The sequence below is a fragment of the Lepidothrix coronata genome, unplaced genomic scaffold (genome assembly GCF_001604755.1).
Source record: "Lepidothrix coronata isolate B3197 unplaced genomic scaffold, Lepidothrix_coronata-1.0 Scaffold16, whole genome shotgun sequence".
In the NCBI taxonomy this organism is placed as follows: Eukaryota; Metazoa; Chordata; class Aves; order Passeriformes; family Pipridae; genus Lepidothrix; species Lepidothrix coronata.
In genome coordinates, this window is record NW_016690196.1 from 4,642,047 (window position 1) to 4,667,511 (window position 25,465).

At 36.8% G+C, this 25,465-nt stretch overlaps 1 protein-coding gene across 6 annotated transcripts in view; it reads right to left on the reverse strand.

Moving 5' to 3' along the window:
• The window catches only part of STRN (striatin), a 68,117-nt gene that overhangs the window by 42,008 nt on the left and 644 nt on the right, over window positions 1-25,465 (reverse strand). For 5 of the 6 annotated variants that reach the window (XM_017806597.1, XM_017806598.1, XM_017806603.1 and 2 more), the window contains exons 2-5: window positions 13,656-13,759; window positions 5,504-5,577; window positions 2,310-2,388; window positions 375-539 (exon numbers count right to left, since the gene is read on the reverse strand). In XM_017806597.1, coding sequence (XP_017662086.1) covers window positions 375-539; window positions 2,310-2,388; window positions 5,504-5,577; window positions 13,656-13,759 — 422 coding nt within the window. Of the gene's footprint in view, window positions 1-374; window positions 540-2,309; window positions 2,389-5,503; window positions 5,578-13,655; window positions 13,760-25,158; window positions 25,322-25,465 lie in introns of those variants that run through there. The other variant, XM_017806599.1, reaches the window with a different exon arrangement.

The window sequence follows — 25,465 nt, forward strand, 5'->3', positions numbered from 1 at the left end:
CTCTTGTATAGATTATCATGTCACAGTCAGCACAGACCAGAAAGGCAAAGCCTGCAATCTACACAGAAAAGTTTCCAGCAATACAAATAAACCATTAACTTGAAACAATGCCGACTTCTAAACACTTTGCAACTGTATCTCAAGAGGTTTGATTTGACTTAGTGCTGCCATTCAACTAAAAAAAATAATTTATGGTGCTTTTAAGATGTGAATCTCAAGAGTTACTTCCATACTTATTGCTTAATATAATGAAATTTGCCACAATTGCTCTAATCTCCAACTAGGGAACCCTGAAATCTTCCCGGTAAACAAAAATTTTGTTCAACAGCATTAAGTGCATTTATACATAAAGATAACGTCATCTTGATGCTTACCCGATCATTGTGCTTTCTTTAATCTGGCCCTCTGTGCCATTTACCATCGGCTCTTGATTTCTGTTTTCTTTTTCTGAAGCATCACTTGAGAGGCCCAATAAAGCTCGCACTCGTTTTGACTTCACATCCAGTATCGTGTCCGTGTAGCCCACTTCTTGTAGATACCTGCAGGAACAGAACTCATGCTAATCTTCCATGCACATCCCACTTATGCAAAAACAGCAAATGAAAACTTCTCCCTAAACTCATCTTCAACCCCTTAGCTTAGCAAAGGGTGGTGCTGAGCTAATGAAACATGCTTATAAATCATCCTGTACCAGCTGCAGAGGGATTGCCTCTTGCAGTACCAGCCTCTACAGTCACTGAGAAGCCTAGCAGTCAGAGGTTATACAATACGTTATTCATTCATTTACTAAAATGGGTGGAAAAGCACTTTCAATTAAAATATTTACAACTGCTTTGTAAAAATCACCACAGTTGTATGTACAACATGGTCATTTTATTCCTCGATACATGGAAACTAGATACAAGAAGTATCAGATATGTTCCAATATAAACATTATTAGAAGCCTAGAAAACAGAGAAAATAAAACCCAAACTCTATAGCTGTAGCTATTAGTGAGAGTTGTTATTTATGATGCACTAGGCTTGATAAAATCTTTGTCTTGCCTTTCCTTTATTCTGCAGTGGATCTGCTAAATATTAATTTGTCTTCCTTATAAAGGCTGGGCAGCAAGCATCCTTGTACGAAAACCTCAAGGTCTAAAGTTGGCTCTTTAGGTCTAAAGTTGGTTCTTTCATCAATATGCCATACTGCCTTTGAGGGAAACAGGAGGAATATATGATTTAAAAAAGAAAAATTAAAAATTGGTCTCTGTCCTTCCCTCCAGAATCTGGAGTTAATAGCACTGAAGTGATTAAATGGTTAATATTCTAGACAACTCTAAAGAAGGGAAATGCTATCTTACAGTAACAGCTGTTACAAATCAAGGACATGCACTCTTCCTGCAAGAACATTCTCCTCCAATTATTTAACAATATCATTCACATAACCACATTAGGAGAGAAATACTCATTGTTGGCTATAGAAAAATCAAAAAAGTCACCTAGGCAAAACAGAGTCTGTTGATAATATGCACTCTATTCAGCACTGTGTCACTCATGAATTGCACTAAGAAGGAATGACTTGTCTTCAGACTCACTGATCCAAGTCAAGACCACTCTATTTACATTTATCCAACATGCATGTAAAGATTTGAGCTCTTGCAAAAGAAAAGCATGTATAAGCCATCCAACAAATGGAACAAATTTAACTTCTGAACAATTCCTTGGAAAAAGGTCCTTTTATATAAGCTCCAGACTGTCCTTATTGATTCACACCCCTCTCATTTAATCCTTTGTAACACACCAAATATCTTAGCAATTAATTTATTCATTATGATCACAATTCAAAAACCAATTTAGATTTATAGACATTTGCTTCATTCAGATGAACTGAGAATTATAAAATGTCTCATCTAGCCTCTTGGATGTTACTCTTTTCTGCACCTCAAACAGGCAAAAATAAAAGTTTTCCCTCTTCAGTGCTAGCTGTTTTTATTTTACACAATAAAATTCTGATCTTTGCAGAATTACTTGTGTGTGTTGTTTTTTAATTGCAAGGTGCCATGACCCACTGTTCTCCCAAGCAAATTGTTCGATTATACTCATTGAAAGAAAAGTAAATGAGATCAGGCATTTGTGATTTGACAAAGCTTCTCACCTGAAGTTCTGAAATACTGAAATGTTTCCAAAACCAAGGAAAAGCAGGGCAGGACCTGAATGAACTTCATCTCGCACACTAACTTTTCTTTCAATAAAATCTAATAAAATCACATTTCATTATCAGATTTGTTCTTTTGCATTCAATATCTGAGTCCTTTTTTCAACACTTACTGTCTTAGCAGTTGTCGTCCTTGTTTCCATATTAGCTGACTATTCTGTTGTGGCTGAATCTCTGCCTCATTCCCTTCATCTGAAAAAGATTATTTTATTAATTTTTTTTTCCTTTTCCTATTTTCATAAAAGATGCCCATCCACTTGTAAAGACAAATGTGATCTGTCTTAAAATGATTAGGAATGGTTTAATTAAAAAAAATTAAAAAATTCAAAGTGCCAGTAATCAAGAGAGAAAAAAAATGCACATAGCACATAATTGTAGTACTACATACACATAAAATTTGCCAGGAACATCCTACTCTATGAGAGCAAGTTCCACTAGTCATTCATGCCTTCCCTTTGGTCTCACATCACCAAGTCCCATCTAATACTTTTTCCTTCAGGGTACATAATGACATAAACAATCTCAAGTTCCATTTTTGCATTAGCCTTCAAAAATAACTGCTGCTCATATTAAGTTTGAATACAAATATTTTAACTGCTAACGATATCAAATGCAACTGCAGCATGACATCGATGTCAGACATCTCACCTTGACAGTTCGACATAAACAAACAGACCTGTTCAATTTAAATTCATCCTTATTTGTATTAGTTTTGTAGAAGGAAAAAACCAAGCAAACAGTAGGGATTGTTTGTTTATTTTTTAACTGAAAAGCTATTGAAAAATTTTCATCGCATTTTCCCCAACCATAAATTTGTATGCAAATGTTACTACCCTAGAAAAATCTACAAAAAAAAATAATTTCGCTGCTCTGGTAAGAAAACTATCTGAATGTTGGCAACAAACAACTATGTGTTGACTGCATGTATAGCTTCAAACTACACAATGGTGCGGTTCTTTTATTGTCCTCCAGGAGATGCATATTCTTCCCAAGATAAGAGATCTTGATTTATTGTCTATGAAAACCACTACAAAACTTGAAAACTTTGTGGTCCAAACACTGAAGGATGAACAATCTTCCTATGTAAACAAAAATTAAGAACAAGAAAAACCTCTAGTATAATCCTATGAGTAACTTGATATGGGATGTGGGAAAGCTGTTATTTTCATCAGGAAGTCATTTACCTTTAAACTGAATTAATGCCACACACAAAAAAATCCCAACACCTACCCAAAGAAACTATCAAAGATTGATCAGAATTCACATGCAAGGAGAGTCATATGAGTTTTAGCCATCTTGAATTCACAAATTCATTTAACAGCAACCACAGGAAATAATCAATTGCACAATAATTTTCCAATGACAACTGAACACAGCTGGATCCGAAGGACAGCTACCAAAGCTCAGTCTATAATTATTAAAACATGATTGAGGTAAATCTGCCTGAAAATTCCTTTGGAAAGCAAAATCCCTTCTTCTGAAGGCACTATTAACTACATCCACAGGCAAGAATGCTCTTGCACTTAGTCTCCTCAAATCTGATGACCACTAGCAGTGACAATGATTCATAGATAAGAACAGAGGGACTTGCATCATAAGCAAATAATAGCAGAAGGTATCACAAATAGTACAATTTTTTTTTTTTTAAAGGCATCCCTTTAACAGGAGATGGAACTCTTTTCTTCTAAATTGTGTTACGGATTCCCAAGTGATTATAAAGAAAACAATCAAAAAGGACCCATTTGGAAGAACTGCTACAAACACTTTCACATTTTTTCATGACTGGGCAGGAAAAACAGGGACAGAGCAGTGAAAATATATGGACATTCAACTAAGTATCTATCAAAGACAACTTCAAAGGAGCATTATAGCAAAGTTCCTATAACAAAGTTTCTACTTTAAGTGTATCACTAATCAGTCTATATTTAATATAAAACAAAAGTATACATTTCTGATAGCTACATATATAGAATACAATGGGATAAATGAGGATAATGGAATTTTAACAAAGTAATTGCACTAAAGTTCATTTTGCAGAAGTAATGCACAGGCTATGGCTCTGCTCACAAGACAGGCCTCGCATGACATTCCTCCCCTGGAAACTGGAGCAACATGCTGTAGCTGCATTCTGAGAAATTACAAAAAAAAAAAAAAGTTGTCTAGGATTTTAGTATGGTCAGAACAAGGTTTTCTAATGGTCCAAATAAAGATTGGAGTCTTCCACTTAGTAACATCAAATTAAGTATTTCTTCAGTTAAGGAAACAACCTTGATAATAACATGAAGTAAAATATCTCAAAAACTCATTATAACTTGAACAAGAAAAGCCTGGTATAAAGTTTTAGCAGTTGGTGTGGGGTTGGATTTATTGCTTGTTTACAGTTTTATTAATGACCTTCTAAAACTAACGAGGTAAGAATTAACCACGACAGTAAACCAGACCATCCCCTCCACAAACCAAGTGACAAAGCTGAGGTCTGCAGACTTTCTATGATCTACCTTTATGTACAGGGGCTCCAATTTCATTTTAGTAAGAGTATCAGGGGACTAAGATACAAAAAACATCACCTATTACTTCTTTCAATGGCTTGACCTGTAACCAAATCTCTGTACCTCTTCTTTTTTTTCTGACGAAAAGATAGGGAGATAGAGGGATAAAAGGAAGTAATTTAAATTCTTAATTCCTCAAGTTCAGTGCTTATATCTATTTGTCTGAAGTAGGAGATGAAAACTCTATGAAAGTAAATCAGCTTTCCAGAGACCAAGGCACAAAACTGTCCTCTTACAGCATTACACTGAAGTTAGTTGAATGCATCTCCAATGATGATTTGAATTCTCTAAATAAATGCCCCACTCACAAACTCTCACTTATGTCTAATACGTACTTTCATTATTTTTCTCCTGAAATATCACTGAGGTAATTGAACAAAACATTATGCACTATATATTTCATTCAGATAAATTATCCAAAGATAAAAGGATTCTACAGCTATGAATCTAGTATCATCCTGTTCTAAAATATCCATACACATTACTAAGGGAGAGAAAAAACTATTCTCCAAGAGTAGATTTTTCATTTGGGTTTGGATTTTTTTAAATCTAAACTAATTTGATTTATTAATAGACTCTTTCAGAGCATTAGCATTATTTTTAATTGTACAAGAGTAAAATACAGTCTTTATTAATTACCTCTATTTTCACTGCTTCCATTTAGCAACTTATTTTATCAACACTATCAATTCAGCATTTGCACAAACTGCAGTTATGTTTTTATGCCAGTAATGAACTAATGTTTAATAAATTCTTACCAGAATCATAGTTTGGTGGCTTCATATCTCCCTGATTCAATTCTGTGCCATATTTTAATTTGTGATATTTAGCCCTGAAAGAAAACAAAGGAAAAAAATGGAGAAAAAAAACTATTAGCACATATAAAGGGTATCTCTAAACACACAAATGTCACCAATTTTCACTTGAAAAGCCATTCCCTTCTTCTAGTCTAGGAACAACACAAAACAAATCATTTGACCACAACTTCCAATAAGTGATTTTGTTTAATTATTTTTTCCAAGGTTTACATGCAAAGTGAATAGTGATGAAACACAGGGATCAGTAGACTGCAGATTTTACAAAATGTTCTTGCTGCAGAAAAGGTTCCCTCCCTGTGGACACAAGCTACTCTTCTGCTTCCCTCCTCCAGTGTTTCACTGTGAAACATTTTTTACTATCCATGTCAGTTCAGCACCACCTACTTCATATCTCATATTGTCACCTCCATTAAGCAAACTTTAGTTTTATTCTTCGAAATGCTGTACTTTCCAACAGCAGCAAGCTCTCATTCAGAACTATTATAAGTGAGATTTAGCAGTGACAGCTCACCTACCCCAGTTTCTCTCAAAGCTGCTACATCTGTCACTTGACCAAGTGCAAAATCGAGACTTCTCTTCCAAAAATATTTAGCCTTCAGAAGGCCTAATGTAATAAACCCCACAAAGCATGCCGTACAATGACAAGAGTAGCTATTTAAAAAAAAAGGAAACGCTTCTTAATTTGAAAAGCTTCATCCTACAGTCAGTAAAGACTTTTAAACACACAAAATAACACCACAGTAGTACAGGATTGCAAATGCACACATAAATTCTTCAAGATTTATTAGAGTAGTCTTACAACACCATAACAGAGAAACTGAGGCAAAGAAAGCCTTAGCTAGTTTCACAATCTGTTCCCTCCTTCTCTCACACTCACTATAATTTTATAAGATTGTTTTCTGCCAAATATGAAAATTTAGACAACTCAAAACAAAATCCTGATGCCCTATATAGTTTTGTAGACATTCACAACTGGGTAGAAGTGTGGCACTTATACTAGTTCCTACCCAGAACAAAAGGCAGAGAACTCAGAAAATGCTGACTGTGCAGCCTGGCAGTAGTGGGACAACCATCAAATACACACATACACACAGTTCCAATGCAAATGTACAGAGCTAGGTGTAGGGCAGCAAGACACAGGCTACAAAAGATAAAAAAACCTCTCAAATACACCAGCATGAAAATGAGTGCATTAATTCTACTAGTCACAAGGGAATTCTTCCACTCAAAATTTGTTTTTTAGAAACAAATGAGGTGTGACACTTTGTAATTGTATGAGGCAAGTCTCGCTAAGCTCGAATGACTGTATAAAGAACGACTGCAGAAAATGTTTTCAAGTTACCTACACCTCTTGATTGTTACATACACCTCTTGGTTGTTTCTCAAACATCTTCACTGCATTACTATTTTCTTTTGCCTTTTCTTATTTCACCAAGAAAACTCATTATTTCTAACAAAATGGTGCTGAGGGAACTGATGCTTGGTAGTTCTTATGCTTCAGTATTGACAGTACTAGCTTCCTACTAATCCAACTGCATTTTAATGATAATAAACATTTAACTCTGAATGAGAAGGGTAAGTGAAGAGTGAAGAAGTGCCTCTTCGGTGTAGCAACATAGACAAACGAAGGAACCAACTCCTCAAGAGCCAGAGCACTAAGTTCTAACTCAGCTGAGCAGCAACCACCAAGGAAAGGAGAAAGGATGCACTTGGAATGTATTAACAGTAATAAGTGAAGGTTAAACATTCTGGTCAGTACAGAAAAGAACAACGAAGAACAGAACAAAATCAAAGCTGAATGCTCAATCAAAATATTTATCTTTCCTTTTCCAACTATCTGTTTCTTACACCTCACCAGCAGAGAGATGTTACCCTGGTAAAACATTATTGTTTAATACTGAGGCTATGTTTACTTTTTCCCTCACCATCACTAATAAAAAGTAATGATTAATCAAGAATTAGGAAATCCTCTACTCTATCATCAACCTACCTCACCAACTTTAAACATTACAATTTTTTATACAGTCATGAATTCAAGTGACCTTACTGTTTAATCTATTTTGATTTGACTTAACATAGCAAATATTAATACTCTACTTTAATCTGGATTACTGACATATGCTGTGTTCTACTCAATTCCTTCAAATAATTTCAGAAAGCAGTTAGGTTTTGTAGCATTTGCTTTAAGTTCATTGGTCTTACGCAGAGTTCCCCTATGCTCTAAGCATTCACTAATTTTCTTATCAGGTTTTTGTTAATAATTTCCTACCTAAGTAAAATATTTGCTAGGTTCACTGAAAGGATCATTCCTTGTACATTTCCTTTTCCTCAGATCTCTCACAAGTTCTCCAAAATCCATCTTTTAAAGATTCAGTCTGCAGATTTTTAAACTTCTCAGTATATTTATTTCCATCTCCTAAATCCATGTATGCTCATTTTTTAAATTTCTTTCCCTCTTAAATCACCAGTAATAGTCTTCTTTCCTCTTAGTAAAAGCATTATAAAGTCAGTTCAACAAAATGAGACTTTTTCATTCTATTCACATTTTAAACTGTTAATAGCAGGTTTTTGTAACTGGTTGCACCTCATAATGCAACAGCTTTTAAAGCTTTTGTTGTTATTCTTTCCTTCAAGAGGATAATGCAGATTACATGGTCTTGTACACCACTGGCTCTTAAATCAATTTTAAGGCCAAGCTGGACTAAGATTTCATCTTTTAGAAGATCTAACTCTGTATATCACAGGCAGAGACCAGTAGCACTACAGATAAGGCAGAAGAACCGGAGAGGTTGTTCTTCTAACAGAGAGGTAACTGAAGAGCTGAAAATCCAAAAAAACCAATACTTATTTTCAATATTGCTGAGAAAGTTAAAAACAAAAAGCACAAAATGACAAAATAAACCCAATGCTACAGTCAAACCTGAATTAAAATAATTTAGTACAAATACCTGTGTCTGAACAAGTCACAGACTTGAAACAGAAGAATGAGTACTTGACTCAGTGAACTCATCTTCAGCTACAGTATGGTTCTAAAGTTCAGAGGAATATTAAAAAAAAAAATCCCATAAAATCAATATAGACCACTAACAGTCCATCAAGGAAGTATTTTCTACACTTCTTCAAGCAGCAAGTATGAGATTTATTTTCAGAAACTTTTTTATGGTACAGTTGAAAATATCACAGGTATGAAAGAGAAACAATCTTCTTTTTAAAGAACACTAAGAAAAGGGCTGAAAACCGTGATTCAGACACCAAGACTGGAAGGTAGAGTCTTGACCATTCAGTTATACATATTGTAATCAAAGGTTATCAAACTTCTCACAAAATAACCTTGAATTCTTTTCTACACAAATTGTGATTATAGCTTATTCCATTAGCACATTTTAATTTAATCTATTTCTATAATAACATCTTCTGCCCACCTGTCACACCTAATTTCACTTTTTCAGAAATCACACGGGCCACTTATTAACAGCTTTAAAACAGTCTTCCGCAGTTCACAGCAGTGCAATACCATCATCACAAAAAAGAGAAGAAGTCTTTTTTTGTGTAAATAAGTATGAAGTAAAATCAATGTTTCTCAAGCATCATCTGGTCAAAAACAAGTGGTTTGGGGGAAAGAAAAAGGGAAACAAGTCACAAAGATTTATTATCTGAACTTGTTCAACTTGAATGATTTACCTTCCATTACATATGGATCATTAGCAGTATGCAGAGACAGAGAAATTACTTGAAAATAACTACCTGAAGGATACAACTTCATAGAAGGTATTTTCCATCTGAAAACTAACCTTCAAGTTGTTTGGAAGAAAGATATTTTGGTACTGTGAAAATACATTGCTGGGTAGATGCCCTCACTAAGATAAGAATGAATATTAGCACTGCTTTGGCTTTTGCCTTTCACTACACAATTCTCCTTTTTTGATTAGCAGTATTTTCTTTGAACTATGTGTCTTCTATGCAAACAGTGCTTGGAGACATTCAACATGGCTGCCACAACATTTTAAGAGCTGCTTAGGAAAAAGCTAAAAGCTGTCATCCTTCTAAATTTCCTAAGACTAAGAGCAGTGAAACTTTTCTGAATACTTCACACAGAAAAAAGTCTGACCCCAATCAAAACAGGCCACTATTTCTTGGAAATATCTGTCGCCAGACCTGAAGCATCTAATCCAGCTGTGCTGAGGGAGCCTGCCAAAACATCCGTAGAAGATCTGGGAGCCGACGCCAAATCAAGAGACATAAACAAGAATGACTGCCAGGAACAGCACGGCAAGATATTCTACACAGGGTAGAAGGCGCCAGCCTTACACTGATCAGACACACCAGCGCAGAAAACAACATAAAATTAAATCAAGTGTTTCTAGAGACATGGCTCAGGAGTCCAGTTCTTTGGTTGAAATATGTTAAGACAGGAAGCGAGCTAGACTAAGTGAAATAGGACATGTACTTGAGAGAAACAGTACTACATTTCAGCTAGCTCCTGAAAATTCAGAGGCAACAATGCAATTTACTGGTGGGGGAGTAAGTATTGATAAAGTCATAAAAAGTAACCCTCAACTGTGAGCAGCCTCACACTGCAATGTACTGGGTGTTGGCAAAACTACATCAAAACTAATGTAGAAAAAATGGTAGACTCAACTACACACTAGCTCCTTCTAAGCTCTTTGCTATTTAGTCTATTAAGACTCCAGCAGAAATAATCAGCCTTCCTATGCACACAACAAAAAGGTAATCTCACAAATACTAAAATAAAGGCCAAACATTAAACTACATTTGTCAGAAAACCATGACAATCAGTAAGTAATTTTCTACCTCACCCACCACAAAATGACATGACATGAAATAGAGAATAACAATAATGCTTATGAAGCTGTTTATTTATATTCAAATTTGAAACCATTTGGTTGATAAAAGAAATGCTGAACACCCACTATAAAGAACAGGAGCTCATAAAAGCATGTTTTTGAGAAAACCAATGGCACTTTCTCCTAAGAGCATTGCAAACATGGGAGTCCTCTGGGCCACAATTTCATATTCTGTCCCATTACTCATAACTTAGTTCATTTAACTGAGAAACATTTGGTATACTGCAAGCCCAGGACAGAAATGAAGGAATACAAGAATGATTCCCTGTCCCCTCACACCGCATCAACCTTCCCCTAACTTGACAGAAATGTCTTCTTCCTACCTTGTAGGATCTCATTTAGCAGCTCTGAGATCCCAGTGGAAAAAGCCAGCATTGCAACTGACTACGGCCTGACCTGGCTGACAGCTGATTTAGGAAAATGCTGGGAAAGAGAGTAGTGCTTCCAAGCTCAGCATGTTGCCATTCTTTGAAGTATCAAGCAAGAACACTTGCTGGGAGACATTTCCAGCAGAAATACAAGACTGTTTCTTCAGAAACTGGCAAATAAAACTGCTGTTTAAAACCACAAACTCATAAATAGCTGTCTCTAGGACACACCAGTCACAAGCATCACATTAACTTACAGAACCATTACACACCGGTACTGAAACTGTCACACTGGATCAGACCAGCTGACAGTAGCCTACTGACCTGAGTAACAAAGGCTAGTGCCATACACTGCAGAAAAACATACAACAAAAGATAGAAGATACCAATATACAACCTGCTAATAAGAAGGCAGGTGTTTTTTCCCAATCCTGACAGGGACTACTGCTCTAGACTTTAAATGTCATAATTTAGGTGGATTTTACAGATTAAAACTGGGGAACATTTTCACTATCCATATGGGAGTTTAATTTTTGATTTTTTTTTTAAATGTTACAAAGTTTCTCGGATAGCACACAGAAATGTATTAACATAGTTTGATAATTTTTGATTGCCAATTTGTCTTGGTTATGAACATGAAGTACTAGAGATGTCTTTAAGTAACCAGGAATAGCTCCCTCAGTTTTGAAATACAAGAAATCATCACAGAATATATATAACTTAGAGTATATCTTTAACTGAACAAGAACATACTCTATTGTCTCTTATTGTGACTCTAAGCCTTGCAATCATGCCTCAAATGTAAGCTTTCTATAGCAATAATCTGCAATCTCCATTATGCATACATTTGATATTTTTCTTGCTATATGATAGAAGATCAGTACCCAGTGCCTGGGCAAAAAGAGTATCTACCTTAAGCATTCCTTCAAGAACTCCCCAAAGGGGAAGCAAGTATACTGGAGCCCTGAGGCTACTGCTGGCCAGAAAACTGGCTGCAGCTCCATGTTAGCAGATGAATTGGTTCCTACCAGAAAGAGACGAACCGGATGGTCAAAGGCATGTCTTCTGCTAAAGATGAGTAAACCTAAATGCTATACAGTGTTGCACAACCAATAGCATCCATTTTAAATTATCTAGCAGCAATATCCTATTCCCCATTTGCAAATGTGTATATTTTAAATATTATTTCTACTAACACAAATTATTTGAGAGTTTTATTTTACTAATATTTTATTAAAGAGAAGCAGGAATTATCTGATAGGAAAATGGTATGTAAGCAATTATTGTTTTGCAGTAGTAACATAAACGTACTCTTTATTCAAGAATTTTAAATTACATTTTACTACTAAAAAAAAATATAACTAAATTTGGCCTAAAATAAATTGGTTGAACAGAGAGATTTCTGAAAACATGATTAAAAAACCCAACTTGTTTGCCTCAAAGATTAGAATAACAGGAAAGTATAGGTAGGAATAAAGCAAACTGGGGACTTCTACTGAAAATCCCCATGAACAAAAAAATAGAACCTGATCAACTGGTAAACACGCACATAGAATCATAGAATCAGACGGGTTGGAAGGGACCTCTGAGATCATCAAGTCCAACCCTTGATCCAACACCACTGTGGTTACTAGACCATGGTACTAAGTGCCACATCCACTCTCATCTTAAAAACCTCCAGGGACAGTGAATCCACCACTTCCCTGGGCAGCCCATTCCAATGCCTGATTACCCTCTCTGTAAAGAATTTCTTCCTAATATCCAACCTAAACCTCCCCTGGCACAGCTTAAGACCATGCCCTCTTGTCTTACTGATAGTTGCCTGGGAAAAGAGATCAACCTCCATCTAGCTACAACCTCCTTTCAGGGAGTTGTAGAGAATGATGAGGTCTCCCCTGAACCTCCTCTTCTCCAGGCTGAACAGCCCCAGCTCCCTCAGCCTCTCCTCACAGGACTTGTGCTCGAGTCCCTTCCTCAGCCTTGTTGCTCTTCTCTGGACCTGCTCCAGCACCTCAATATCCTTCCTGAACTGAGGGGCCCAGAACTGGACACAGTACTCCAGGTATGGCCTCACCAGCACTGAGTATATTACAGTGTAGAACAGTTCCTACTCATTTAATTACATAAAATAAACTAGATATACAACTTATCCACTGCCCTGGTCCTGCTGGCCACACTGTTCCTGATCCAGGCCAGGATGCCATTGGCCTTCTTGGCCACCTGGGCACACTGTTGGCTCATGTTCAGTTTCCTGTCAATCCAAACTCCTAAGTTCCATTCTGCCTGGCTGCTCTCCAGCCACTCTGTGCCCAGCCTGTAGTGCTGCATGGGGTTGTTGTGGCCAAAGTGCAGGACCCAGCACTTGGGCCTTGTTGAACCTCATCCAGCTTGTCCCTCACACAATTAGTTTCCAGAAGATACTTCTGTAGAGTCTTTCATATTGAAAAGACAAAAAACTTAGCAAGATTAAAAGCTAGTAATTACTAGACTGAAAGCAGTTAAGATTTCAGTTGTCACATATTATTAAACAAAGCTAGCACTTTGAACAAAAAGGGAATACATGGTAATTCTGAGGTACAATCTATTCAGTTAGGTGGAATTTTACCAAGGAAAAAGTATTCTTTATTGATCAACCATGGGTTTTATTAGCATGTTTTGTAGCAGTATAATGTTATCTATTGTTCTTACTATAATGCAGACATTTAGACTACTGGTTTTATTTAGTATAATATTATTTGTCAATTTGAGAACTGAGTATATACAGAAAAAATATTTCTTGTTTTTTTAAAATAAAGAAGAGAAATAAAGTATCTGTCTTCAGAATTTCTTCGTTATGTGCTCATCACTAAAGCAGCATACCTTTCCTGTTTAAGTGCATATTCCAGCATTTTGATTCTTCTCACTAGATCCTTCTTCAGATTTTCCTGTCCCTTCCTTTCACCTTGAAGAAAGGCAATCTGGGCCTGCAAAAGAAAGGGTTCAGTTTAGAATCTGCTTCCTCAAAATCATTCAGCATAGCTCCTAGGTTTGTGTGTCTTCCCAAGTTATTTTAAAATTTATTTGTAGAGTTCAAAAGAAATCGGCTCACTGTGTTTCATAAACATTAAGTGCTTACACAAAACACTGCAAAGATAAGCCTTCTAAACTGCATGCTCGTTACAGATCAAAAACAACAAGGAAGAAAAAGATAAGAAATAAAACAATTTTGGTTTGTTTGACAGAGTTTATTTCCTCTCTTGGCTAAACATTCAATAAAGGATAAGGAATAGATAAAATAAGCAAACAAAAAGCCTTCAGCAGATAAAAGTATTTACCAACAATAAGCAGAAGATGATGACAAAGTATTTCTGCTCACTAACTGATGTATGGTATAATTAGTTACTGTTCTATAGATATATGTTTAGCTACATGATACTAGTAAAAAAAATGTAAACCATGTTCAACTAAAAGAAAAATAAAACCCATTTGTAATACAGTGTTAATTATGATACTTACTAAAATAGGTTAAAGAAAGTTCTCCAGAAATACTGTTATTAAGACAGGAAAAAAAAAGGGAAAACTGGGAAAGGTATTTTGGTGAGGGAGACAAAGAGAGAAATGGTACGGAAGTAAATAAAGTCAAGTAGAAAATACACAGTTAACCTTTATCAACTTCCAGCACAGAGTAAGTATTTAGTTGCCTGTGAAAAGTCTCCTTCAAATAAAAAGCTATGACAAATACAAGATCCTAATTCCTAATCCTAAAGGAAGAACTACCTGCTTTTGTACCTAATGCTCAAATCATGTCCCTTATAAGAGGCAAGTTCTTATGCTTGCTCAATTCATGAATACACTTTTAGACAGAAATATCTACAGGCAGTCACCACTTCATGCCTCAGCCTCACCTGGCATTGCAAGCCACCTGCCATTTTCAGGATCAGAAGCTTTCTGTCACCTCTGAAGCAAAGTCTCCAAGCATCTCACCTGTCTCTTGAGAAGCATGAACAGGATAAAAGGTAACTGGTCTAGACCATCAGCTGTTGAACATGAAGACCAATAAGCCTTTCATTTATACAAATGCCCACTGAAGGTCTGTAAGTGTTTTCTGTAGGCACTGCACTCTATACCAATCTCTAGGGAAAGTCAGGGAAAAATGAGCAGGAATATGTTATCCTCACAACCTTGCAAGCAGTCCCCAGATAGTTTAGTTAATGGAGACAGTCATTTCTGAAGAATAATTTATCTGACTGCAGATTTTTACTCCAAGGGGAGGAAAAACAGAACCTGTAAATGTCATTTTCTCTCCATCAACTATAAAGTGAATGCATACAGCTAACTCGGTTGAATTTTGGAAACCAGACAAGATGAATCTTACTCTAAAAGGCCACTTGTTGGTGGCCATCTATAGCAGCTGCTCTAAAATATGACACCAGCTGACATAATTTTATTGCTCAAGTACAGCCAGTAAACAGCTTGACAAACACCTGAAGGATCTTTAACTGCCAGTCACCAACTAGAGCAGCCAGTTTATGTCAAGTGAAAAACACTGGCTGTTCTCCAACACAGTCTTCAACTTCAATAGGGGAAACACATCTGAATTCAAAAAAAAAAAAAAAAAGTCAACTGAATCAAAAGAAAGGCCTCTTGCTCTGGCATCAAGCTTTCTTTCCACTTAACACTTGAATTGGGATGAACAAAAAACTACAATTGAATTCTAATGTTCATTTTACACTCAGGTTTAAAGAAAGGCACAGAAGAAAGAAATGCTGGTGCTAGAGTCAGCATTTCCTCCCCTGAGGAATGTAACTGTGCAAGAAGCATGTCACCTCAACAAGGTCACCATCTGAATAACAAGAGGAACACCTCAAACACATATAACTCAGTTTGCAGTAACTGTGCAGACACCCAGATTCTCTCTCCCTGTCTCCAAATACGCCCAGCAGAACTAAACATTCCCTTCTAATCAAAAAGTGAGAGAACATCAAAACACACTTTTCAAAACAGTAGAAGGTGATGTAAATATGTATTTGGCTGGAATGAGAAAGATCATTCAATGCCATCAGGACACAAGCTGATATGATCTATGATGTGACCTGCTGTCTTCAAGCAATTCTAACCAAGAATGAACTGACTGAACACACTGGAATAAAGCATTTTTTACCTGGCAGGTTGGCAAAGGACAGCCAGTAATGACCGTGTTCATGCACTGCTATACTACAAAGGTCAAACCAGCATTACTATGCTAACAACTGAGGCTAAAGTCATCTTCCACTGGTAGCAGGCTGAACAAAATAAAAAATGCAACTTCTCAGTAGTTTTGACAGCTTACTTTTGTAAGAGGGAGAGACATTAATGGATATGATTAAGAAAGAACATACAACACCACCTTCACGTGGACATCTTTTACTGTCAGTAGTACATCAGTGCTCTTACTGATGTCTTATAGCTTTTCTTTTTCTTGGACTTCCATGAAATCCTCGTGTTTCTTACTCAAAAAGCATGCAACAATAGAGTCGAATCCACAAGCCAAGTCTTCAGCCCCACACAAGCTTATTGCTAGGATGCTTCAGCGTTACTGAATATTTTACAGATAGGTAGTTTTACTGGTAAATCAAGAAGCAGAGAATAATTTTGCTCTCTCCTTGGAGGATGCACAGTTTCTAGCATAGTTTGTTTATGTTTTTCTTCAGAGCAGCAGCCTTACGTCCAATACTCACTATTTTTGAGAAATTCTGGCTCTGAAAATGAGAATAGTTACAGTTCATATGTCTTAAGCAGACTTAATTCTTTAGAATGTTTTGCAGTTAACTGAAAATGTGCAAAGGAATCTAAATGTTCATACCATAAATGAAACATTTTGCAGTATAAATGAAAACTGAACGAGTACACTGAGTTTAAACAGCTAAAATAACAAATTATGACATCTAGCAGTGTTTTCTCAATCTCTAGAACAAAACAGCGATAACTCCAGAATCACCATTTCAAATCAAAATACATAGACAACACCCGCCTAAATGTCTGTGCAAACATTTAATGTGTAAGAGGTTTGTGTTTAAATAGGGTGAAAAGTATAACTGAACTGAGCAACTACCATTTTCTTATAATTCACACATAAATGACAGAATTTTATCAATAGTTTGAGACTCTACAGGCCACTTCCCAGAGCTGCAGCTTTAGCACAAGTCAAACCTGAAGCCTGTGTTATACCTGAGTGAGCAGGAGAGAAAGGAGATGCACTTCTGCTTTGAGTGATCTGCAACACTGTTCTACACTTATGCTTTGGCCACTCCTGGGAAGGTTTGCCAAAAATTTCAAGAATTTGCAAATATTCCCAACGAACAGGTTCTGTGACAACTGACCTTCTAACTAATGAGGTTAAAATGCATCAAGTTGTAAGCGAGTCATCACAAACCTCAAAATCGCCTACGGAGATCACGCACAACCTCATATTGTTCCTTGCCTTATGGGTGGGGCGCATCTTCTCCATAAAGCACCCAGCCCCGCTGGCTCCGCAGCAAGGAATCAAGGCGGCATCCGCCTCTCATTTATTCCAGGCTAAGTGCTACAAGTTACTGTATTCCAGCTCAACTGTGAAATTAAAATCAGGAGAGTAGGAGAAAGTAAATAAAAAAAACCCCACACAAAACCAGAGAACACTGGGAAGAGAGATGCCTGGCATGGCCTATTTCTGTTGCAATTGTAGAGTTCAGTATTTTTTTTCCCCATTTTATCTCACTGAAGTGTTTCATATTATCAACTGCAACAAAACTTAGAAGTGTCATACACATCCGGTCTAAATTACTAGCACTGTAGCTACCTTAACTATTCCACTTCTTTATTGAGAGATTTTAAAAATAACATTCATTCTTACATTAAAAAAATTTCTCACAGGCAACAACACTGTTGTTTTAAGAAATTCCCCAAAAGACTCTAAAGTCACATTACTGTGAAGTAGACAAAAAGGTTTTAAGTAGCACTGGGTTAGAAACAACTTTTTTTAAAATGCTGCTGACTTCTTAATACAGGCTTAGTAGGCATAACAATATAATCAGATAATGAAATTGCATCCATCCACTCAATGTTTAAAAATTTAAACTGAAATCTACACTTCCTAGAATCAGCAACCGCAACTACAAGGATGTTAAAAAGTATCTTATATCTGGACACCTTTTTAGGTTGACACCTTGACACTACAAAACAGCATGAGATAAAGAATATTTATCTTTAACAGAAATTGTTTAAAAATAAACATACTACAACTGCTAAACAACTGATGCATGTTTAATATCAACTTCTATCAGTTCTTGAATTTTACAGCTATTTCAAGTTCAAAAGCAATTTAACTTTTTTCATTCTTAACACTAAAGAGCTATAAAAAGCCTATTCTTTTCTTTAAAATATTTATCTTAATATTTTAAAGTAAACCTCACTTCAAATTTATGGGCACTTGAAGGTCAATGGGCATCATCTGACAAAGAGCTACAATTCTCTATATAATGCTTCCATAATTCAACAAGGTTTTCACAGGTCAAGAGAAAGAGAACAAAGGAGGAAAAAAACTGTAAGAAAAGTATTTCAAAAAATATGCAGATGGATAAAATAACGAAATACATTACAGAGATTAATCAATCTGAAACAGTTGTGCTAACCGGTCTACCAAGATCTGCCAGAAGGATTCTGTAGGCTGCCAGGGTACTCAGTATTTTAGATTGTAGTTGGCTCACTGAAGCACTGCATATTTAAGTATATTTGTAAATAAGTGTAGCATGCCCAGGGGGTGAGAAGAAAAGAGATAAAAAACAGGTACGGGGGAGGGGGGAAGGAAAACATCAGTGGTCTAGTACAACTAGCAAACAATTTTTCAGGCACCATACTTAACACCACAACGCACACGTACTAGCACTCTGTCAAGAGAGGCAAGGAAGCTTTCGTAAGGGCGTGTAGCCATTTAAGATAACACAAAAGTGAAGTGGGGTCACAGGCTGAAACAACTGACAGCATCAAGGCATATTTAACTTCACCCCACACATAAGTACTTCATCCCATTCATTCCAAACACACTCATGCTGGACGATAACACCTCATGGGACTAATACACAGTACAGTCTGCTACTGGCACATTATTTTTGTTGGACTTCTCAGAGATGTCCTAAAACTGGTATCAAAGCTAAATCCTGAAAAACCACCGAAAAGAGTTCAAAGATTTAGCTCACAGTAATAAAAGATGGTTGAAAATGCCGTTTACTTACATTCTTCATCTCTTTGAAAACATTGTTTGAAAAGAAAATTCAGTAAGACTGAAAAACTCCTAATAAATGATCCAGAATAAAAAATTATTTCACAATTTATTTCTGGCAATATCTTGATTACTAACATAAACATCTCAAAAACAGGAAGACTTGTCTTTCCATGGTTTGAAGTGTTTTACTAGGCAGATCTCAGAGAGTTAGTCTTTCTTCCATCCACTCTTCAGTGCTGCCTTTCACTGTTCTGGTAATTGCAAACATCAAAATAGTTTCTGAGTTAGCCAAGCAATGTATATTCGGCTTATTTAATCATTCTTCATAAGTGAAAATTCTCTCTAAACCTCCAAGAATTTTTGTGGTACACCTACTTAAGCAGTGAGCATTAACTTTTTTTTTGACCCGAGAGCACACTGCACGTAGACTGATATAAACAAAAAAAGAGTGCAACTTTTAAACGTGATGTTGTAATTCTATAGGCAACACTGAAATGACATGTCACAAAATAATCACATATTATGAGCTGGAGTCTAAATTGCAAATGCTCAAATTCCTTTCCACTTGCTGTACAAGAACGGCAGAAATGCAGCGACAGCAGTCAGCACCAGAGTTGATAAACAGACTCATGGCCCACATTTAAACTGAGACAATGGAAGTTCACAGGCTGAATGAATCACTTGGGGTATGGCAAGACAAGGGAGAAGAAATCTGGAGGAGATTTTTAGATTTGGCTTCAGTAACAAAAAGAGTCGCAAACCAGACTTGACCACACAAGCATTTGCAGAGGCAATTGGCACACTCCTATTCCTCACACCTACATCCAGGATCAGCTACTCCTTGTATTCAAGCATGAATTGCTTGAACCATCCTGAACTGACTAGGACATCAAGTGAAACAGATACAAAAATAAATGAGTTTGTTCTCACCTCCTGTTTACAAGATTGGATATGAATATCATGCATGCCATTTTTGCTCTGATGCTTTTGCAATCCTGTCCTATGTGACTGCCCTAAAGGGAAACATATTCCTGGCTAAGAGCAGAAAAAATGCAGTCTTTCCACACTGCGATTTTTAATTTAACTTCTTTGTCACTGGGCTATTTTCAATATATTCAATACTAGTGAGCATATAGCAAACTCTTTTCAAACAGAACATCTTCTAGACGAATTCATCTACAGGCCCATACAGTACAGGTCGCTCAGATAAAGTGAACCTTTGTTTTCACATTTCAGAGTATTTTTATTTCTAGTGTATTGTCTGCAAAGCTTGGATTCTGAGCATTCTGAAATGATTCAGAAGAGTTGTTTCTGGTATCTAAGCATTTCTCAGCATTTAAAAAGACAACAAAACAATCTTTAATCTACTTTAAAATCAGTTCTTGCCACTTTTTGGCTAAAAAACTTAGACAGGAGGACTTGACAAGGCTTGGCAGCCTTGTGAAGCCAAATATGTAAGTAGGTTGCTGACCAATAGCTATTTTCTCAGAAAACTGTGTGCTGATAACAGTTTTAGTTAAGGCTTGGTATTTGTACAGTCTTAGTTCACTCAGCAATAAATTAAGATGAACCAAAAGTCTCTGGAGATACATGTGACCTTCCTTGGGGAATTTTACACAGCCTGTTCTAAAATTAAACAAAGTTTCCCTGTCTACTGAAATGTCAATAAAGGCTAAGCTACATTTGCAACTTGTTGTTCAAACACTCCTGATGCAACAAAACTGAGGAGTCAAGACTTTCAACAGAAAAAGAAGGGCTAAAATTTGAATAGGCCACAGAAATACCAAGTAAAATTATAAATGTACACTAGTAAAGACACACAGGATATTTCACCATATGCTAACCTGACACTGAAAACCAAAGCTCTCCATTTATTCCATTTTTGCTTAATTCAACAATTCTATAGCAAATCATGAAAAATATAAAACGTTCTGCTTTTTTTTAAATGCAACTTTCTGTCAATATTTACAGAACCTTCCTAAATGACTTAGGCCCATTTAAGAAACATGTTTTCACTACACTTTAAATAATAGGTTTAACAGATTTGAGAAGAATGGGAATATCTGATGCTAGGAAATAGTCAGATCATTTATGCAATTGAAAAAAAAAAATCAAACAACTTTAAAAACCAGGTACAAATGTGCAAAGAACCTGTCTCATTGGTTTGTATTTACATTCTGCTTCTACAAATTTCTATAATGCTCTTTCATCACTGAACATTTACTCTCACTAGTATCCCAGTTTAAATAAAACAAGCCATGAGAGCTTATCAATGAGTATACTGGAATTAGCCGGCAAACATCAATATTAGCAAAGAGAAGAGCACAGAGGTTTCTCTCCTTTGCTTTACATGAATTTGGCAAATAGAAAGTTTGCTTAAAAAGTTTGCAAAAGAAAGGATATATGATAGTCACCAAGACCCATTTAGCACCATCTTTCCCAGCTAAACACAGCTCAGTATTCTGACCATGGCTTCTTTTCTTCTGCCTTTCTTTTGATTTATCTGACATAAATAAAACAATTAAGTTGAAATTATTGCTTCTCTGGAGTGGAGAGGTATTTAACCAGAGTTTTTTTAGTATCTGCCTTAAGAGAAAAAAATTTTACAGAAGACTTCTACAGCACTTCTGCCAATTTATCTTTCACAGCGAATCTCAGAAATTTGACCCACATCATCGTATTTGAAAAAATTATATAGAACTTCTTCAAATTGCATTTTATCTTCTATTTTATTGGTTAAACCAAATCTTCAGGAATTTTTAATTACCTTAATAACTGATTTCACCAACTCACTGCTCATTACTTTTTCTGTGAAGAACAATTACAGATTACCCAGCTATCAGAATGATTTGTAACTAGAAACTTAATCCAACAAGAGGACTGTTATCTAAAAGCCAACAAACTGTAAATATCAACAATTTCTGAATCAAGTAACGAATGTCCTAAACCACACTATAAATAGCCACAGCCATCTGTCTGATTTGCCCCTTCTCCTCATTACTTTAACTTGTCTATCTCCAAGGACACAATCTTACCATGTAACGTGCCTGGTTTCACTGTCTGCCTCTTGCAGGAGGAAAGCAGCAGCAAGGGGAAAGATCACCATTCGTGACCCCCACCCAGAGAGCTAACATTACCAAATCTGACTTCCATATCCGATCTCAAGTGCTTATGTGTTATTTCCACCACATTCCTTCTATTACAGCTGTTTGCTATCATTTAACCACATTTTATCTCATTTCATTATCTCTTTCCCTATCGTTTGGGTAGTGTTTTCTTTTTCTTTTGGCACTGTCCTCCAAGGAATATTTTTAACAAAGTTGTGGAAACACAAGCACACTGTATCCACCCATTCTCCCTAATTTCCTTGCAAACCTTTTCAAAGGAAAGCTTACCCAGGAAAAACAATTTTCATGTAATGCTATCAGGTCCCACCACTCCTATGCAGTCTACTACTCTAAAGAAACAGTTACTAGTTAGAAGAAATTAAAACGCAGTAGTGAAGAGGACAAAAGCTGGAAAATTCCCTGGCAGGATGGGGGCTATACACGCAGTTACATATAGCATAGCAGTTTGTTGCAATTTAGACCACTTGCGAAATGCAGAGAAATGCCAAAATGTGCGAAACTGCATTTTTTGCCAGAAAAATGTTTGTCAGAAGGAAAACATTCCACAGCAACATATGCATTGCTTGCAAAGACAAAATTTCTAGTCAAAACAAAAGCCATACACACACACAAACACACACAGAGGCCTTCCAAGCTCATCCAGCCCTGAAGCAGCAGAGCTTGACAGTATTGTCACTTGCTGGGACAAGGACGGGCATTGGCAGCGCTTGGCTCTGTGGGGTCCCAGCCACAGGGACAGAGTCCTCATTGCTCTCCCCTGGGGGCAGTAGATGGCTAATTAAAAGGGAAATAACATCCACAACCATCACTCACAACCAGTCAGAAGACGTATGGTTCAGGCAAGACACCAACATGGAAGGCAGCTCAACCACTGCTTGCCTCAAGCAAAGATACGGATTTCAGCGCCCTGCATATGCATTTGATCAAACCCTTGGCTATTTTGGGATGGGCTTGTCCAACACATAATGACAACTCTGAAATGTCTCGGAAACACAGTCCAGAAAAATGCAGAATGAAAAAAATCTAGAGTTTAAAACTCTTGCAGAACAGGAAACCCTTTCCTGTCAACTCTCCCAAGCAGCTGCTAGAAGAACCTAAGAAAAGGAAAATTAATAATTTCTGAAAGATATGAAAATAAATTATAATGCCATAAAGCACTGTTTGTGAACATTTAAATGAGGATTAATAACGTTAGTCTTTATTCTAGTTAATTACTTCACAGGGCATCATGAAAGTCTATTCTTAGGATAATTTTTCAATCTGCAGATGTCAAAGTACTGTAAACAGAAAGCAAGCATTAAAAGTGAAATATGTAATCAGCAGATAAGCATCTAGGGGAACCCCATATGAATCTATTTTCCTTTTTACTTGACATACACAGCTTACTAATGATGCTTGCATAGATATAAATATTGAAGTCCTCTTTCACTCTGAGTGAGGAAGATTATACAATAGAGGCAACAATAATTTGAAAAGGTTCAAGAAAACTAATTACAAAATCAGAGTAAACATGAATACTTGCCAGGGAAAACAAAATATAGGCACTGATGGGAAGAAAAACTGATGGAGATGAAAGAAAGCTACCTCTAAGAAACTAGATGAATTGCTGGAAAAAATTATGGGATACTAAAGCCACCATACAAAATAGGTCCTTTGCCACACAGCCTCCCAAGAGAGTGGATAATCTAGCACTGGAACTTGCACTGGATAGAAGACTAGTAAAGTACAATGGGGAGCACTGCATCTTTATCTCAACAGAGAGAAACTACCCAACCTCAAATTTCCATTATTCTGTTCAACATTTCCAAATATACAGACCAACAAAAGGTTTCAGAAGGAGCACAGGACATTTAATTAATGCTGCTCATCCTTCCTGTGTACATGTATAATTTCTAAAAGCCATCCTGTAGTTGCTGAACCTCTAACAAACCTCTCACATGGATCCAAGAACATTCATCTGCAAATGGTCACAGCAGACGTTTAATGCCTGATGCCTATAGAGAGAGCCAAGAATTTTGCACCTTCCTGAACATGACTCTGCAGTAGATAAATGCTGTTACAGCTCATGGCACTGCCAGCCACAGCTAATTATAACTTTATTGAGATGTTTTGGCAAGAGTCAAAGGCATTCAAGCAAACAACTTGTGATGGGGTTATCTGTCACTGATAATGCATGACTTTGACAAATAGTTTAAATACTCCATTTCTTTCCTCTATCTCATCCATAACATCAAGCTTTTGAGGGATACCTGGGGAAGAAGGAATGGTATGCTAGCTTCTCTTGAAGGGAACTACAAATATGCAAAGTATTATTACTTTTAATACACCGGTAGAATTTCTTAGGTCCTGTAAAATAGATTTTTTTTCTCAAAAGCGATATTTGATGTCTGTATCAGCTATGAAAAAATGTCAAGATATTTATGAGCCTCCAGTGGATGTTATTCTTATACATAGCTAAGCTAGTTACTTTCTACATAGTAATTACTGGATGTAGTGAATAGAAACACGATTCAATTACTAACAAATTTCTCATTAAATCATTGCAGTTAACACAAAAATTACTCCTTTGTCCTCATGACCACTTTCTTTAAATTCCTACAAGGAAACCCTCAGCAAAGAACGTCACATCTTCCACTCTTCTCAGAGCACTTGTTTGATGTTACCATACAAAGTACAATTAAAAAGATTAAAAAAAAAAAGCCCAAAAAAACCAACCAAAAACAGAAGTGGTTTGCATTGCTAAACAGACTCGAGACTCTCTTGACAAAGACAGTACTTTCAAGGAAAGACTTAGAAAGAAAAGAGATGGACAGGAAGCAAGAGACAAAGAAAGGAGACCTCAAAAGGAAAACGAGTCGACACTTTTCAGTCTCAAACATGGCCAAACGAGAATCAAACAGTGGGCTGCTGGTAACATGGGCAGCATTAAGGTTTACAACAGAGATTTGCTAGTAAACAACGCCAAAGAGGAACGAAGGTTGCACTATCGACTGTTATTGGAGTTCATGCAACATACCCATCACTGAAGTATCTGACAGCAATGGCTCTAGGCCAGCAGCTCAGAAGTTCTTTAACCACAAGATCCCTATCAGTCCTTTCACGCACTAATGAGCGTATCAAGCCCATGGCTTTTCAACCGAAAACACATAACGTGTCCCACAGCACCGAAGGGGCTCCAGCGGGTCTCACGGGCCAGGCCCGGGGGCCGAGGGGCTGCGAGCCGGGGGCAGCTGCGGCACCAGCGGCGGGGCAGCGGCACGACGGGGGCAGGTTTTAACAGGGGGTTACGAAACTGGTGTCAAGTTTGGGCGGCCGGCCCCGAG